This window comes from Gossypium hirsutum, chromosome A07, assembly GCF_007990345.1.
Source record: "Gossypium hirsutum isolate 1008001.06 chromosome A07, Gossypium_hirsutum_v2.1, whole genome shotgun sequence".
NCBI lineage: Eukaryota > Viridiplantae > Streptophyta > Magnoliopsida > Malvales > Malvaceae > Gossypium > Gossypium hirsutum.
This window is the reverse complement of record NC_053430.1, coordinates 81,347,243-81,364,508: the sequence shown is the minus strand read 5'-3', so window position 1 is coordinate 81,364,508 and position 17,266 is coordinate 81,347,243. Positions and strand designations below refer to the sequence as shown.

Here is a 17,266-nt window from a genome sequence, read left to right as displayed (position 1 = left end):
GTCTCTAGTGCACACAGCCTAGCCTCGTCGATTATACGCCCATGTTATGGCACACGGCCTACCATACGACTATGTGGCGTTGACAGAATGGTTTTTGGCTCTCGTCGAAACCTCGTTTTCTGTGTTTCCAGGTACACACCTGGTACTATTTTGATGTAAAAACTATCCCGAGCCTTTCAGAACCTAAATATCGACATAAGAACAACTAGAGTTAGACCTAAAATCTGGTATAAATAAAGTCATAAAACTGACCATAACTTCATTCGCACAACCACACTTACCTCAACCCTTCAAGCGATTTAAACTACAAATTCGCGAGAGGAGAACCCCGAGCTTCACGATTCGCCGCTGCCAAAACAGGGATTAAATCTCCAAATGGCAACTTGAAAAAAAAAACAAGACTACATTAACATTTAATTCCACTTACCGAATCAATGAAGTCAGATGGTAAGCAAAAGAAAACGAATCGAAACAGGAATCAAACGAAGAAGAAGAGGGAGAACAAAATTCGGCAAAGAAGCAGAGAATCACGTCAAGAATTTGGGAGAAACAACCAAAATTTTGAAAAAAAAGAAAACTACTCAGGATAAACCCCCAACTCTCAATCCCTCAAATCTCTCCACTAATCCCACTACTCAAAATTCTGATGTAACTAAAACTCTACCACCAACTCGAGCAAAATAAAACACCCTTGCTAAAGCAGGGATTCAAACACAAGATCTCCAACACTCTAACACTCCAACTAACCACTAGACCAACAGACCCATTCTGTTGTATATTTACGAACATTTAAATAAAAGCCTATTGAACAAAGTTAAAGCTTTACTCAGAAAAATCCATTCTGTTGTATACTCAATTGTGTATCAATCAATCGCAAAAACAACACCTAAAATTTAAGGCGTTACAAATATTAACATAATTTAGGGATTTTTACAGATCAAAGCACAAATAAATAAATCATTTAATTCAAATTCGAAACAATAGGTGAAGTCTAGGTGGATTCTTTCCTGATATTGTCTATCTCATTGGTTAGTAATTATTAGTACTTTTATTCCTCGTAGATACGATATTCCTTACTCCCCATAACTATACTATTATTTGATAGGTGCACTTGCCTTTGTCATAATTATAGTTAGCTTAACGACCATCAATCAACAAGCAAATTTAATTTAAAACTACTTGTTTAGTCTAATATACTATAGAGTTTTACTTAATTTATTTATGCAACCTATACATAGGCTTTTGCATTGTATACAAAACACACAATTCATTATTATTCAACTTTTCTTTTGAGTTAATAAATTTTAATAAATTTTTTAAGTTTTTTTTTTTAAATCTCTCTTGAGTTTCTTTTCAAGAATTGGTTGCGTCAAAATCCAAGTTTCTTTCTTTAACGCCTAGAACCTTAAGTCAATCCGCAACTTAAACAAACTTTACAATTCGCTTCTGCGTTCATCCAACTCATTCCGTATCACCTAGAAAGTACCCATTAATATTGATGAATGCAAGCAGCAGAAGAAACTTTGCATGTAAAGCATGTATATCATAACCATTATGATATAACAAAAAGTCGTCACTAATCAAGTCAGGTTCTGATTTATAATAATGCTTGCACATCAGTAGGGAGGTGGTTCACACTAGGAGTGGATACTGCAAAAACCCACAGCAATTTTATTCTTATTCAACTCAACAAACAGGTACAGTCCACGCAGACTCGTACATGATCTCAGTCACCGGAGCCAGTGCCTGCTGCTATTCATCTCCTGACCTCAAGATTGGCTAATATGGCTCCACCTTTTGCTATCCCATCTTCTGCACATCCTCTGGTGAAAGTATCTTTATGTACCAAACATTATTCACAAATGCCCTGCATGTTTGGTTATCCAAACAAAAGTTAACCATGCATTAGTGCGCTTAAATGCCGAAATGATAATCAATCAAATGTCATTGAAATGCGAGGAAAATTGTCCTAAGTTTTTAACTCAAAAACATGATTCAGACTCGTGACATTATAATCCAGTGTAAAAGGATATATGTACATGATGAGACAGTTGCTTAAGCCGTCATAGAAGAGATGATTGTATTTCCCCAATTAGTTTAAACTACTGCACGAAAAGTTGATCTGAATCTGAAAAACACCTCAAATACTAATCCACCCGGCTATGGCCGGGAAACCAGAAAAATCAACAACCCAAAACAGCTTAGCTCAAACCCCAAATGACACAAACCTAATCTATTAAAAGACTGAATCTAAAACGATCAAAACTTTAATTGATTTGACTTTTGAACAAAGTAATTTAAACTAAAATTTATAAGAAAGCTTCCAAAATGGAAATAAGACCAATAGTGTCAATCAGGGCAAAAAGTAAACAGATAGAAAAGAAAACACTAGGGAAAAGGAGGTCAAACTCATTGAGGGAAAAAACATAAAAAAGTTCTTGTTGGAGGGTGGGGGGTGGAGGGATATACTCTTAATACCATGAAAAGATCCAATCTAATAGAGGCAGACCAGTGAGGGCAGGAACCAAACTATAAAAATGATCTCAATTTCATGAGTATAATGCGGATATGGTTTGAAATGCAATTCATTTCTGAGTTCTTCACTCGTGAATTATCTAACTAGCATCCCATGAATGCATGCGGAGTTTAACTAATTTATAACCATAATAGGTACTTACTCCCATGGGTCGTCTCCAAGGAGAAGAATATCATTCTCCCTGTCGACAAATACAAGCTGCCAGCCTGATCTAAGAGGGTCTTCCAACTTCCCCTCAATTCCAAACATCTGAGCCAGCTCCTCTCGCAGCTCATGATAGCTGCTGAACCGGGAGATGTCCAATGAGCGCCCCACCGACCCTGATTTATAAACCTACAGGGAAACAGAGACATAGATCATTATTATGATCTTGAGCAAACTATGATACATATAAAATACATTTTAGAAATCGCTTTTCATATACCTTGATAAATGTTCGAGATGAAGTTGGTGGGTCCACTTGCCCTGTGCTCTGCAACTCTGAAGAGTATTGCATGCAACCATACAAAGGATTCTGGAATGAGGGATCCCCTAATGGAATTGAGGGCATATCAGCTTCACTTGAAGATGTAGTGAAACCACGCATTGAGGTGGGCAGTAGAAGGCCAAATGAATCGTCGTTAACACCAAAAAAAGTAGAATTCTGGGCATCAGAGGTACCAATATCTAGTTCCACCGTAGCATCTTTTCCAGGAGAAACTTGTGGAACTGATGTTGAACCAGCAAAGGTATTTACATTCAAATGAGCATACTTCGGAGCCCAGGACAGTTGGGGTGACTGGTCAGCTAGCATTGACTGACCAGTTGTGGAGAAGTTCAAAAGATTTGCACTGCTTTCAGGACACAAGGAACCCAGCATATCCAGAACAGGGGGACCAGATCCTGAGTCAATAAAATCTGGTTTCAGAAATGATGAAGGCACATTCAACTGCTGCCTCTGCTGGAGCTGATCACTTTGAGTCATGTTATGCTGCGGCTGAGCCTGTTCCTCTGATTGATTGCCTACTTGTTCCCGTCCAGGGACTGGGAGAAAGCTCTCGATTCGAATTATGGATTGCTGTGCCTGCACAATGTTGTGTGGAACTAACTGTGAAACAGACTGCTGCTGCTGCTGCTGCTGCTGCTGCAACAGTAAATTATGGCTGCCTGGCTGTTGAACATATTGAAAAGATTGCTGCAACTGCTGTCTCGGCGGATCCCCGCTTCCCAAGTTCTGCAACCCATTGGCCAGCATATGTTGGTACTGCAGATTATAATCATTTCCAGGGAAACTCAAATCTAGTTTCTGCTGCATCCATGGATATGAGCAGAAGGACTGAAGATTCAGAGATTGTAGTCCTTGCTCTCCAGATCCTCCCCTTAGCCACGTTAACCCATTAGATATATCATCTCTGTTATCTGCAAGAACATAACTATGATGCAAGATATCCAGGGAAACATTAAAGAAAAAAAAACCAGTAGTAACAAGCATGTTACTATTAATCATGATTGAACTGTACAAGGTAAGCAGTGAAAACCAATATAAGCCAGATGATAATCATTTTCTTTGATTTTGAAAATCACTTGTGCATATAGTAGTACAGCCTAATGGATTTTAAATACTGGCAGAGCAACTGAAATATCTCTAAAGTCGCTCCAACTTGTCATTTTTCTTGAAATACCCGTATCCAACACCCATGTTTGATGCATATTTGAACTCAAGTATGAAGATATGAACCTCCAAGGGCCCTTCCAACACATGGAAATTAAAAAAAAAAAAAATGAACATACTGATGATGTCAGACACATTCCCATATCCAACTTCATACCCAAGTCCATGTAGCTCTAAATTAGGTAGCACATCATCCTTCCCCTGAAGAGAAAATAATTACTGGATTCAAGTTTAATCAAGAATTGGAAAGGCTTTTGTTCAAAAGACTGGTTCCAATCTTGCTTTGAATGCACATTTTGACAATCTTAAAGTTCATAGGCCTGATCATCAAACTTAAATCTTATCACATTAGAGTCATCCCTCAACTTCTAATCAAGGCTCTTGTAAAACAGGAAAAAAATTATCTTCAGTTCCCCACATTTCTCTCTTCGCCTTCTGGAAGAGTTAAACACTCTTGCCTAAGGCAGCTATAAATCTTAATTCCACACCCCAAAACAAGATAGGTTAATCAATCTTAAATACATTAAATTAAAAATAAACTCCAGCCTTCAAAAAGGGGCTTCAGTATATAAACTTAGAAAGAACAATACCAAACAAAGATGAGGAACCCGGATGCCAAGGGCGTTTCAATCTGAGGGGAAATAGAGATGGATACATTGGAAATGTTGTTAAAGGCTCAATCTCCCACAATGATACCCTTGGCTGCCTCTCACCTGTTGCTGACTCATCCCAACCAACCTACACAAAGTAGTGGGCAGGAAATCAAACTCAGTTGAAAATTTAAAAATTTCTCTTTTTCATGAGCAAGTAAAAACAAATTCCGAGTCATATGTAAAATGCCATGCATTCTAACAGGACTTAAGGTAACTCTAGTACTTTAGCATTTTGCACGAGTATTCTCTTCTCAAAACTCACAAAATAGATATATACAAAGAAAGGTAAACCTAGGAAGGCAATTTGGGACATAAGTTCAAATTGTTAGAAACTTGGTACACATAGATATAACAGATGCAGATGCCAATAAAATGTACTTTATTGTTATCCTATCCGAGCCATTGATGATAGACAACACAATATTAAACATGCTAATAATAAAAGCCTAATACACCTTTCTACCCTGGTTTTAAGGCCACCATAGAATAAAGTGCATCTCTAATATTCTTCCCAATTTTGAGGACACTCAAACCCACAAGGGACTAGAATGGATTAAATATGTTACCAAGTTACTAGAAGGTCTGGTTTAAAGTTTAATCAATCAAAACTAGTTGAGAAAAGATTGGGAACAAAACAAAAGTTTTTGGAGTAATGTAGGGATTACGATGGAGTTTGGACAGCAAACTTATTTGACAGAAAAATCAAGTTTTTGGAAGTCTGTAACCTCACCCTTGAATGGTTTGCTCTAGGATTTTTCCCCTTTTTTTTTTTTGCATTCCTTTTTTTCTAAAATATATACTTTTTCTTTCCTAGGAGAAACAAAGAGAGGCAACAAGAGAATGGTCAATGCAAGAAGCTAGTTTTACGAAGGGTTAATGTAATTTTTGGCTCCCAAACTTGGCAACTAGGTCCATTTTAGGCCTTTGAATTTGGAAAATGTAAAAGTTTAATGATAGGGCACAATCTCAAGATGCCCCATCATTAGATCTTGACGAAATCCAAATTCAGATACCAAAAAGAATCCACTTGCCAAGTTCAGATATCAAAATGAACTAAAAAATGTACAAGTACCAAAGTAGATCTAATTGTCAAGTTAAATGGCCAAAAATTACATTAACCCTTTTACAAAATAGAAAATAAATCAAATCTAAAGCATGATTAATTTCAATAAAGTGTTGCCTATTAAAAAGCCTAGAACTAATTTCAATAAACTGTTGCCTATTAAAAAGACTAGAGTTTATCATGCACCGGAGGTGAGGCTGATGCACTGATTAAACTTTGGGGTTGGCTGGCGAAGGTGCTCCGACTTCTTTGAGGGTGGTGGTGTGAAAGAATGACAAAACTAAGATGGTGAGTACTATTTTTTGGGCTTCTAGGGTTTGAATATTTTGAAAAACCTGAAAATTTTGAGGGTCAAAACTAGTTCAGGTTCTTGGCCATGTTGAAAGCAAAGAATTTTGGAAAAAAAAAATAGAGAAGAATTGTAGAGAAGAAATCGCTTCTGTTTCTTGCGTGTATAATGATAAAAAATACATGGCTATTTATACACTAAGGTGTAGCCTAAGGAAGGTTATAGTAATTACAGAAAACAAAAACAAAACAAAATCAAATCACAGGGTTAAAGCCTATAAAACTGCTGTTTAGGCAGCTGTTACTAATCTGTTAACACAGTATTTTTGCAGATGAGACTAATCTGTCAAAAAAAGCACTTCTAATTTTACATGCACAAATCTGAATCCAGAATGCAAGGATTTAAATTGCAATTGCTGCCACATTCTCTAATCGCATTTTTTGTTTGGGTTACTTATAGGAAACAAAAGAAAATAAATTATTTCCAAAAATCAATTGTAGGGATTACGATGGAGTTTGGACAGCAAACTTATTTGACAGAAAAATCAAGTTTTTGGAAGTCTGTAACCTCACCCTTGAATGGTTTGCTCTAGGATTTTTCCCCTTTTTTTTTTTTGCATTCCTTTTTTTCTAAAATATATACTTTTTCTTTCCTAGGAGAAACAAAGAGAGGCAACAAGAGAATGGTCAATGCAAGAAGCTAGTTTTACGAAGGGTTAATGTAATTTTTGGCTCCCAAACTTGGCAACTAGGTCCATTTTAGGCCTTTGAATTTGGAAAATGTAAAAGTTTAATGATAGGGCACAATCTCAAGATGCCCCATCATTAGATCTTGACGAAATCCAAATTCAGATACCAAAAAGAATCCACTTGCCAAGTTCAGATATCAAAATGAACTAAAAAATGTACAAGTACCAAAGTAGATCTAATTGTCAAGTTAAATGGCCAAAAATTACATTAACCCTTTTACAAAATAGAAAATAAATCAAATCTAAAGCATGATTAATTTCAATAAAGTGTTGCCTATTAAAAAGCCTAGAACTAATTTCAATAAACTGTTGCCTATTAAAAAGACTAGAGTTTATCATGCACCGGAGGTGAGGCTGATGCACTGATTAAACTTTGGGGTTGGCTGGCGAAGGTGCTCCGACTTCTTTGAGGGTGGTGGTGTGAAAGAATGACAAAACTAAGATGGTGAGTACTATTTTTTGGGCTTCTAGGGTTTGAATATTTTGAAAAACCTGAAAATTTTGAGGGTCAAAACTAGTTCAGGTTCTTGGCCATGTTGAAAGCAAAGAATTTTGGAAAAAAAAAATAGAGAAGAATTGTAGAGAAGAAATCGCTTCTGTTTCTTGCGTGTATAATGATAAAAAATACATGGCTATTTATACACTAAGGTGTAGCCTAAGGAAGGTTATAGTAATTACAGAAAACAAAAACAAAACAAAATCAAATCACAGGGTTAAAGCCTATAAAACTGCTGTTTAGGCAGCTGTTACTAATCTGTTAACACAGTATTTTTTGCAGATGAGACTAATCTGTCAAAAAAAGCACTTCTAATTTTACATGCACAAATCTGAATCCAGAATGCAAGGATTTAAATTGCAATTGCTGCCACATTCTCTAATCGCATTTTTTGTTTGGGTTACTTATAGGAAACAAAAGAAAATAAATTATTTCCAAAAATCAATTGTAGGGATTACGATGGAGTTTGGACAGCAAACTTATTTGACAGAAAAATCAAGTTTTTGGAAGTCTGTAACCTCACCCTTGAATGGTTTGCTCTAGGATTTTTCCCCTTTTTTTTTTTTGCATTCCTTTTTTTCTAAAATATATACTTTTTCTTTCCTAGGAGAAACAAAGAGAGGCAACAAGAGAATGGTCAATGCAAGAAGCTAGTTTTACGAAGGGTTAATGTAATTTTTGGCTCCCAAACTTGGCAACTAGGTCCATTTTAGGCCTTTGAATTTGGAAAATGTAAAAGTTTAATGATAGGGCACAATCTCAAGATGCCCCATCATTAGATCTTGACGAAATCCAAATTCAGATACCAAAAAGAATCCACTTGCCAAGTTCAGATATCAAAATGAACTAAAAAATGTACAAGTACCAAAGTAGATCTAATTGTCAAGTTAAATGGCCAAAAATTACATTAACCCTTTTACAAAATAGAAAATAAATCAAATCTAAAGCATGATTAATTTCAATAAAGTGTTGCCTATTAAAAAGCCTAGAACTAATTTCAATAAACTGTTGCCTATTAAAAAGACTAGAGTTTATCATGCACCGGAGGTGAGGCTGATGCACTGATTAAACTTTGGGGTTGGCTGGCGAAGGTGCTCCGACTTCTTTGAGGGTGGTGGTGTGAAAGAATGACAAAACTAAGATGGTGAGTACTATTTTTTGGGCTTCTAGGGTTTGAATATTTTGAAAAACCTGAAAATTTTGAGGGTCAAAACTAGTTCAGGTTCTTGGCCATGTTGAAAGCAAAGAATTTTGGAAAAAAAAAATAGAGAAGAATTGTAGAGAAGAAATCGCTTCTGTTTCTTGCGTGTATAATGATAAAAAATACATGGCTATTTATACACTAAGGTGTAGCCTAAGGAAGGTTATAGTAATTACAGAAAACAAAAACAAAACAAAATCAAATCACAGGGTTAAAGCCTATAAAACTGCTGTTTAGGCAGCTGTTACTAATCTGTTAACACAGTATTTTTTGCAGATGAGACTAATCTGTCAAAAAAAGCACTTCTAATTTTACATGCACAAATCTGAATCCAGAATGCAAGGATTTAAATTGCAATTGCTGCCACATTCTCTAATCGCATTTTTTGTTTGGGTTACTTATAGGAAACAAAAGAAAATAAATTATTTCCAAAAATCAATTGTTTATAAATCACCTAAATAAGCCTAGATCTACAATTCAAATTCAGAACAACCCCCACTTCCATTGCCATCCACTATTCTAAATGGGTTGATTTCTTAGTATGCCTCTCCCACCACTCTCTCTTCCTCTTCACTGCTTTTTTGGAACCCTGAATCACCCACTGTTGCCATGAATTCCCACAGTCACCACCCCCTCCAATGGTTCCTTAAACAAAACCAATGTAGCAACAATAATGGCATACCATTTCCGCTATCCATCATTAAATCTCTTATTTGCAGACATGACAAGCCACCTGAGTCATGAATTAAATTTGCAGCCTCTATTTGGTGAATGGCAGTGGAAGTGGGCGGCACTACTGCGAAATAACAGCTTTCATTACTGCTATTCTATTTAGATTTCAAAATTTGATAGAATAAGCCAAACCCACTACAAATCAAACCCAAAACAACTAAACTCAAAATGACCCATATGGACCCTAATATCATGTTGAAATGGTAAATAATTGGTAAGTTAAATGGTTTATCACATGTCAGTTAAGTATGAGTTTCGTACGGTTTTCTGTTAAAGTTGGGTCCCTCCTATTCAAATTGGTTTTATGTAAGATGCTTTAACATGATATCAGAATCAAAGTTCATTTATGTTGTTTTTCTTGCCCAACCCCAAGTGAAGTTGACAGTAGAGGTGTAAGAGACTATTCTCGCAAGCTATTCAAGATTTCATGTTCTTGTTTTTCTTAATTTGAGCTTGTAAATCGAGTAAACAAATTCAATCAAGCCAAGCGCAAATAGTTCAATTTCACCTTGAGCTGTACTTGAGCTGAGGACATGATAATCAAGTTCAAGCCCAATAATGAGCTGCGAGTTTCAAATAGAACTCGAGCTCAAGCTCAAGCTTTTCATTTTTCAAGCTTAGCAGCTCAATTACAACCCTTTTTGATGATCCCTAATAAGGTTGGCCCTTTTTTATTATCCTAGATCTGTCGAGTATGAGTTTCTAATGATCTTATATTAAAGATAGGCCCCTCCACCTATTATCAATTGGTGTTATGTTGCATGCTTTAACAACAAAAATCTAAAATTTCTGAAACTAACCTAAATTTGGAATGATCTAAACATGAAATTACCAAACTAATGTGTTTGCTATCTCTACCCATATTGGATAATCCTCCCACCTAAAACACTCTTTAATACAAGATTCTAACTTCACATAATCATCCAACTAGTCTCTGGAAATCATAGACATAAAACTATAAATCATGGATATAAAATGCAAATGTATTTTTTTACACATGCATAAATAAAATAGAATATGGCATCATATTATCACAAACAATAAAAAAAATCCATGCATAAATATGCTAGCAATTACCTTCACAGACCGCCAATGGGAATTTGGCCAACAAACAGGATCCAAACTACTTATACCAGTTATTGTACCCATATACCTGGAGAAGGGGAAATTTGACATTTACATATAAACAAATAAATGGTCCAACATAAAACAGCATCTCTTTGGTGCCACATTATTGAGAGCCATGCATTGAAGAATTAAGAGTGCACTTTCAATGGCAAGCTTACCACAAACTCCAACTAGCAAACAAAATTGAATGATGTTTGTTAAAACCAGTATTTCATCTAGGCAAAGAGTACAATTTGTATTCATGTCAAAAAGTTCCCACATTATGCAATCTTATCTAACAAATATAACTTTTTAAAATCGTACTAGTATTCCTGATTAACACCTTGCAGGAAAATATCTATAATCACTTTAAACATTTCCCCTGCTTTTCCATGACTCATTTTCCTTGATTATTTCCATCTTACTTTTCTCCTATCATTCTTTTGTTTTTCATCTCTTACCTCTTCCCATTTTCTTAAAATCAACCCTTGGTCTCTTTTGTATCATACAGTCTCATTTTTCTCTGAAGCCTCAATATTATCTAAAAATAGTTTTTCTTACCATAATCAATCTGCATCAACACAACACTCTATTAGATACTCCAAAAGCATGTGATGTTATAATTTATGTTGTCACTCTCCTTGTATTTATCTTGAACTTTGCTCTCTTTTCGGTCCATATTATCCTAAAAAAATATAGCTTGGGTCAATATTTACTTTTACTAATTGAATTTATAATTTAATTTGTTCTTGAAGGTTTCATATCTGCTTAAGAAACTTTTTCAAAAGAAGTTTTAACTATTCTGGATACCGAACAAAATTATTTCGATTTCTTTTCCAATGAAAAAAAAAAAGAAAAAAAAAAGAGAGAGCAAGCAAGAGATTAGCTCCTCTTATCCAATCCCTTATCTCTCTATAGCCAAACAACCTATAAATTATAATTCAGTAAGAAAAAAGAAACAAACACAACTGCTCCTATGTGCATGAGAATTTTAGGTTTGGACATGACCTATCGGTTAAGATAAATTTGCATAAAAATTCAGGTACATCTTATGACAGAAAAGTTTAAACCTTGACCTAATATACACCATTTCTCACCATCCTGAAGTTCAAATAAAAAACAAAATGTGGTATGGAATAGTAAAGCAAGGCGCAACAGCCAAGTTTTATGAACAGGTATTCTACTTGTACTGAAATCCACTTTTCTTTTAAGGTAAAATTTAAAAAAAAAAAAAAAAGTTTCAAATACTAAACAAGGACTATGCTTCTTTGTCATGAACCTTTTACCTAATAATTGAAATCAGCAGCAGCATAAGTGACTAAAATGGCGGTATTGTTTCTTTACGATCTGCCACGAATTACACTATTATTTACATCTTTTTACATATAACTGTAGCTTGTTTAATAATAAATCAAATCATCTTAGTATATATTTATGTTTTCATGCTTGAAGTAGTGATTTCTACTTTTTAGCAGTTTTTATTACATCTTAGATATCTAAATAAGGTTACATGGTCTTGTAGGACAAATCAGGAGCTAAAGATGAATATTCCGGCCAAAATTGCTGCCTATGTCACCACACCAAGACACCGATGTCGCAACACCGAAGAAAAAAGCAAAAACAAGTCCTGGAGCGAAACTACCTGCTGTGTTGTGACACTGACCTATGTTGCAACACCACAGGCCTATGTTGCAACACAACTTCTGCACAGCCCAAAAATCCTTGCACGTGACAGCTGCATTTTTTAGGGCAATCAGGAATATTTTTCCTAGTTGAACTCTAAATACTTCAAGGATAGTTTAGACACTTTAATATTCCGAGTTTAACCTATATAAAGGCCATTGTAACTAGATTAAACACACAATTTTAGGGAGACAAAAATTATTCTTAAGTTTTTATTTTGTTCTTAGTTTTATTTAGTTTACATTATGTTCTTGTAATTGGAAGATCCTATTTCAAAGTGAGACTTTTGGGAGTGGAGATTGTTCTGGAACCACGCTTTCATCGATAAATCCATGAGCATCTCTTCCTCTTGTTCTATTATTTATATCTCTTTCATTAACTTGGTTAATAGAATGTTTGTGTAAATACTAGAATAATTTGTGTTTATTTATCTCTTACATGTTTCATTTGTATGTGCCTAATTAATTGATTGGAAGGTAGAGTTTCTTAGCGGATCAATTGGTTGGGAAAGGAAAAACTTAAAACCCTAGGCTTGATGACCCTAGGAAGTTATATAGGTAGGAATGAACCTGAAATCGGTATTGCCTATCCGTGAAAACCTTACCCCAGCCTAGGCTAAAGGAGCTCACGTTGTTGAACCAAGGAATAGGAAAAGTCGATATATTAATCTAGTATTAGATTTAAACTTAGTTCAATTTAATTAGTTTATTATTATTATTATCATCTTGCTTTCAATTTAACATTACTAATTCGTGACTCGAGTAGATTAGTAATTATTTCCGGTAATTGGCTTAATAGCAGTTTTCCCCGAACTGCAATCCCTTGGGTACGACCCTCGGAGTACTCCCAATACTTCGTTGTACTAACAAACTATATTACAATTTGACTTGTACACTTGCAGACACCGCCTAATTTCCCATCTTTTGTAGCAGTATACACACTCTTGACATGAACGTCAAGAGGCAGTCACTATACATACACAAGTTATTTGCCACCATATCACAAATTCAAAAGAAAAAAAAAGATACTAGTAAAATAGGAGATGGCTTTCAAGAACATGAAACAGATAAACAGGAGAAATTAATAGAATTGCATGAGATAAACCACTAAAATAATATTAAATGAACCATTAAGAACTATAATACCTACGAACACTTGATTCTTCTGTCTCAAAAAGCATCCGAAAACGCATCCCAACTGAGACACGTGTGTGGAAAACAGCTTTGACATATTTTGAAAGGGGTATTATAAAATCAGATGGGCTAGCCCTGCATATTAGAAAAACAAACTGGTTACAGATAAGGCATAAAGAAGAAATCAGAGGTAAGAAATCATCACCACCTTGGATTATAAAATACTGTAAAGCAGCTATTAGTTGCCGCAGCATGAGCTGCAGCAGCAAGTAGTCCAATGTGCATGCTATCACTAGATAAAACAGATGATGGCATTACAGTTTGTGGACGAGTGGCACGGCGAATTCCCAAAAGAAGCTGGTTCTTTTCATTCCTATGACAGAAATTGACAAGTAACCCAACAAATTACAAGTACTGGGTATAATTGGGGAAAAAAAGTTCAGCAGCATGAGCAGGAAAAAAGCAAAGTGAATACCAAATAAAAAGAACAGAATCCCCTGCAACAAGTCTCTTGGCACTAACAAACACACTCCAGCCTGTAGTAAGAAGGTGGCGTTTAGGCTGTCCTGCAAGTCGTGTGACACCACATCAACTTAATAGTTGTAGTACTAGATATATACTTTTAGTGTCCAACGAACGAAAACCTAGTTTGAATAGACATCTAAAGCAAATTACAAAAAGATGATGGAACCATAGTTCCCTTAACTACAGGCACAAAAGAACCATTACAGAAAATATCAAATGAATGCACTAAACTAGGAACCTCAGATACATAGAATATATAAGGTATTCAACTCAGAACAAAATTTAGGATACGAAAACTTCAGTAGATTTACTTTTGAGTTTTTAAGTTTATTGAACAATTGTTAGTTCCAAACCTTTCGGAGTTAAACCACTTAGCGACAAGATTTTCATTATCTATGGTGAAAGCTTATATCTGGATCTAATTACGTATTGCAATAATGACTAAACAGAGTGGCAGTAACTTCCTCGTTCTCTTAAAGTATGTATCACAAACTTAATTGGCAGCACATTGATCTTCCGAGTCTATCAGCATCTTCAATTAATCTATGGCTTCAAGGTTCCTTAACATTTGAAAGTTGATGTTCAACTAAAGCAATGTATCAATCTTCATTGTTGCAAATTATTACCATGATTTTGCACAAGATCCACATTTGATTTCTGTGCCAAAGATTCTAAATTTAGCTTGAAGCCAAGTTGAAATACATCAAAAGCACTGTATCTCTAGAAAGGACAACCATAAAGCTAAGGAGATAAAAAAAAAATGACTTAAAACCATATGCACTAGGCACCTTGAAAGACTTCAACACAAAGTAAATTGCATGGTACACTAAGAATTCGACCATGTTAACTCTCTTTTTCGAACCATCAAGTACTATTAACCAAACCCAATCCATCTCTGTTAACCGAAATTGAAGGAAATTCCATTCAACAGGAACACAGGCACAAACCACAAGTCATATGCCTCATTTACACCAATCATAAATTTATAATTCTATGAAAAAATCTTTATGACTAATAAAGATAAAGAGATCCACAGGGTAGAGAGAAAATTCCAAACATATAAAAGGAAAGGTGGATTGGAGATTTAGGAAAAAAGAACAAAGGATCCATAAATGATTATAACTATGAGAATGGTTTTGATGGGACCAGCAGTTGAAACTAACCTCTAAATATATGTCTAAATTTCCACTCAATGTCATGAAGATCCCTTGCAATAAGTTCCTGAGCTGGAGGCTGCTGTGAGAAGTCCTGCAAACAAAGAAAAAACACATCAGCACTATGAAACCGGCTTAAAGGTAGAGATATAAGACATCAACTACCAGTGGCGGAAAGACTTTCTCAGCAGCACGACGAGGAACAGAAAAACCGCCATGGGTACTAGTGTCACTTGCTGTCAGTGTCTTGTAGAAATAATTGGTTGGCTGCTTGCTTGGAATTCCAAACTCCATAGGAAGAAATGTACCCTTCTGCTCTTCCTACATGAAAAATATAGATGAGGGCAAAAAAGAAAAAACATATAAAACAAAACCAAAAAGGGTACATTTTAGTGAAGAAGAAAGCAATGGTTCTTACAGGCGTCAAAGGCTGCAACGACATTTGGGCATATACTTCATCTGTCTCAACATCAGCCTGAGATTATGACATGCATGAAGAGTTTTTAACTCCTGAGGCCTTGAATGACTGAAAATGAAGAGAAAAGAAAAAGAACTTACGTGCATGGTAACATTTTGGAGCTGACATATCAACTGAGGAGGCAAGTCCGGGTAATTCGGAATGTGAGTGTCAACCTCCTTGTTAGTGGTGGCTGCTACCTGCAAATTGATCACATTTTTCATTGTATTTGGAACTAACAAACGTCACTACGACCCAGAAAGAAAAAAGAGAGAGATTTAGTTTAAGTCAAAAGAACAAGAAAAAAACCTGCTCGCTATGACCCTGAGGAAAGTAGACCACACGGGTCCCCACAGTTGGTAGACAAACCAGTGGGCCAGCGCAGGCATGCCATAGCTCTAAGTTCAAGCACTTGTTTTCCCCTAACAATCATTCATTATAATTCGAATAATGAAGAAATCAAAATTTACATGCAAATGTATCAAGATTTAGAAACACGAAAAGGTGACACTCCAAAATTTTTGAACAAAATAAAGAGAGAAAAAAGAATACCTTCATGAGCCTGCTGACCCTGGCCTGATGCTGAAAGCTTCATATCAAGCTTAGTTTCTAGTTTGAAAGAAGGAAAAAAAAAAACCGAAATTTTGTTATTCTAAAATATAATTTAAAAAATCCAACAAAAATCCCAACCTTCACTCATGCAGCAATTGGCAGAGGAAATGACGAAAAACCCTGAAATTTTAAAACAAAAGAAAGAAAAAAGGGAGCCCCATTTTAGATCTCAAGGTTGAGAAGTGGAAGAAGAAGGAAATGAGAGAGTTTCCTCTTCTTCTTCCATAGCAGCAGCGTGGGTATAGGGTTTTACTGAAGCAGCAATAAAACAAAAAGCAGAGAAAAGGGAGAGTTAAGAAGAGTTTGGAGGAGAGACAATCTGAGCCGTTGGGTGATCCGTACGGGAGCATCGGAGCGTCCATTGAAGGTATGATACGACAGCAGGGCATGTGCCACCATCCTTCAATGGTCACTGTCACAAGTACCGATTGATTGCCTCCATTATACTTTATATGAGGGGGAATTATCAACAGGTGTAGTCCTTTTCCATCCATAAATATTATGCCCTTCACACGAAATTTGCTTCATTACTGACATTCATGTATCTTCTTTCTCTTAAAACAACACATATATAATGTCATATGTGTGCGTAAATTTATACTACAGAAACTAGAATTATTAGTTTACTATCTTTGACTTTGGATAAAAGAAAATCAAACAAAAGTCCATGGCTGTTCTACTTTTCTATATCCACATTGTCTTACGTGTATATATTATTAATGGATTAAATGAGATATCCCAACCTAATTTCGCTAGAGAAATTATAAAATTATTTTTAATTAAAATAAGTTAAATTATTTAAAAATATTTTTTATTTTTGATTTAATAAAAACAATAAATTATATTAAGATCATCTGAAAAGTATAATTTTTAAGCACCAGTAAAATAGTGTCAAATCATTAAATTTTAAAGATGACAAATCATTAAATTTTAAAGATAACAAAGTATTATTATACACTTATCTATATCTAATATATTCTCCAACTTAATTTAACTTTAATTAAATTACTTAAAATAATTAAATTTTTAAATTATAAACAAATCTTTTCTTCTTTTACAAAATTTAATCATTTTATTTTTTCCATTAGTTAATATTTTTATTTTTATGCAACCAATTTTTTTAAAATATTTTTTTGCAATTTTTTATGTCATTGGCAAATAATTTTGGTAATTATTTCACCTTGAACCCAGAACTTCGAACTTTAAACCTAGAACCTCAAACCTTA

The 17,266-nt window shown here is 35.1% G+C and overlaps 1 protein-coding gene and 1 long non-coding RNA gene across 3 annotated transcripts; one reads left to right on the top strand and one right to left on the bottom strand.

Moving 5' to 3' along the window:
- Positions 1-1,522: 1,522 nt before the first annotated feature.
- On the bottom strand, positions 1,523-16,593 carry LOC107952790 (auxin response factor 8). 2 transcript variants are annotated; one of them, XM_016887964.2, is made up of 15 exons: positions 16,119-16,593; positions 15,981-16,037; positions 15,738-15,850; positions 15,530-15,628; positions 15,390-15,446; positions 15,137-15,292; positions 14,981-15,065; positions 13,768-13,858; positions 13,501-13,665; positions 13,305-13,427; positions 10,447-10,522; positions 4,778-4,925; positions 2,961-3,934; positions 2,679-2,869; positions 1,523-1,867 (listed from the first exon to the last, which is right to left on the bottom strand). In XM_016887964.2, the coding sequence occupies exons 1-15, from the start codon at positions 16,126-16,128 to the stop codon at positions 1,801-1,803; spliced, it is 2,412 nt and encodes an 803-aa protein (XP_016743453.2). In that variant the 5' UTR covers positions 16,129-16,593; the 3' UTR covers positions 1,523-1,800. The 2 variants fall into 2 exon arrangements, with proteins under 2 accessions (XP_016743453.2, XP_016743455.2); XM_016887966.2 differs by lacking the exons at positions 15,530-15,628; positions 15,738-15,850; positions 15,981-16,037; positions 16,119-16,593 and having other exon boundaries at positions 13,768-13,853.
- Positions 6,521-12,253, top strand: LOC121231880 (uncharacterized). Its single transcript, XR_005930033.1, has 2 exons — positions 6,521-8,580; positions 11,999-12,253. It is a non-coding gene; the product is annotated as an uncharacterized lncRNA (long non-coding RNA).
- Positions 16,594-17,266: the final 673 nt, after the last annotated feature.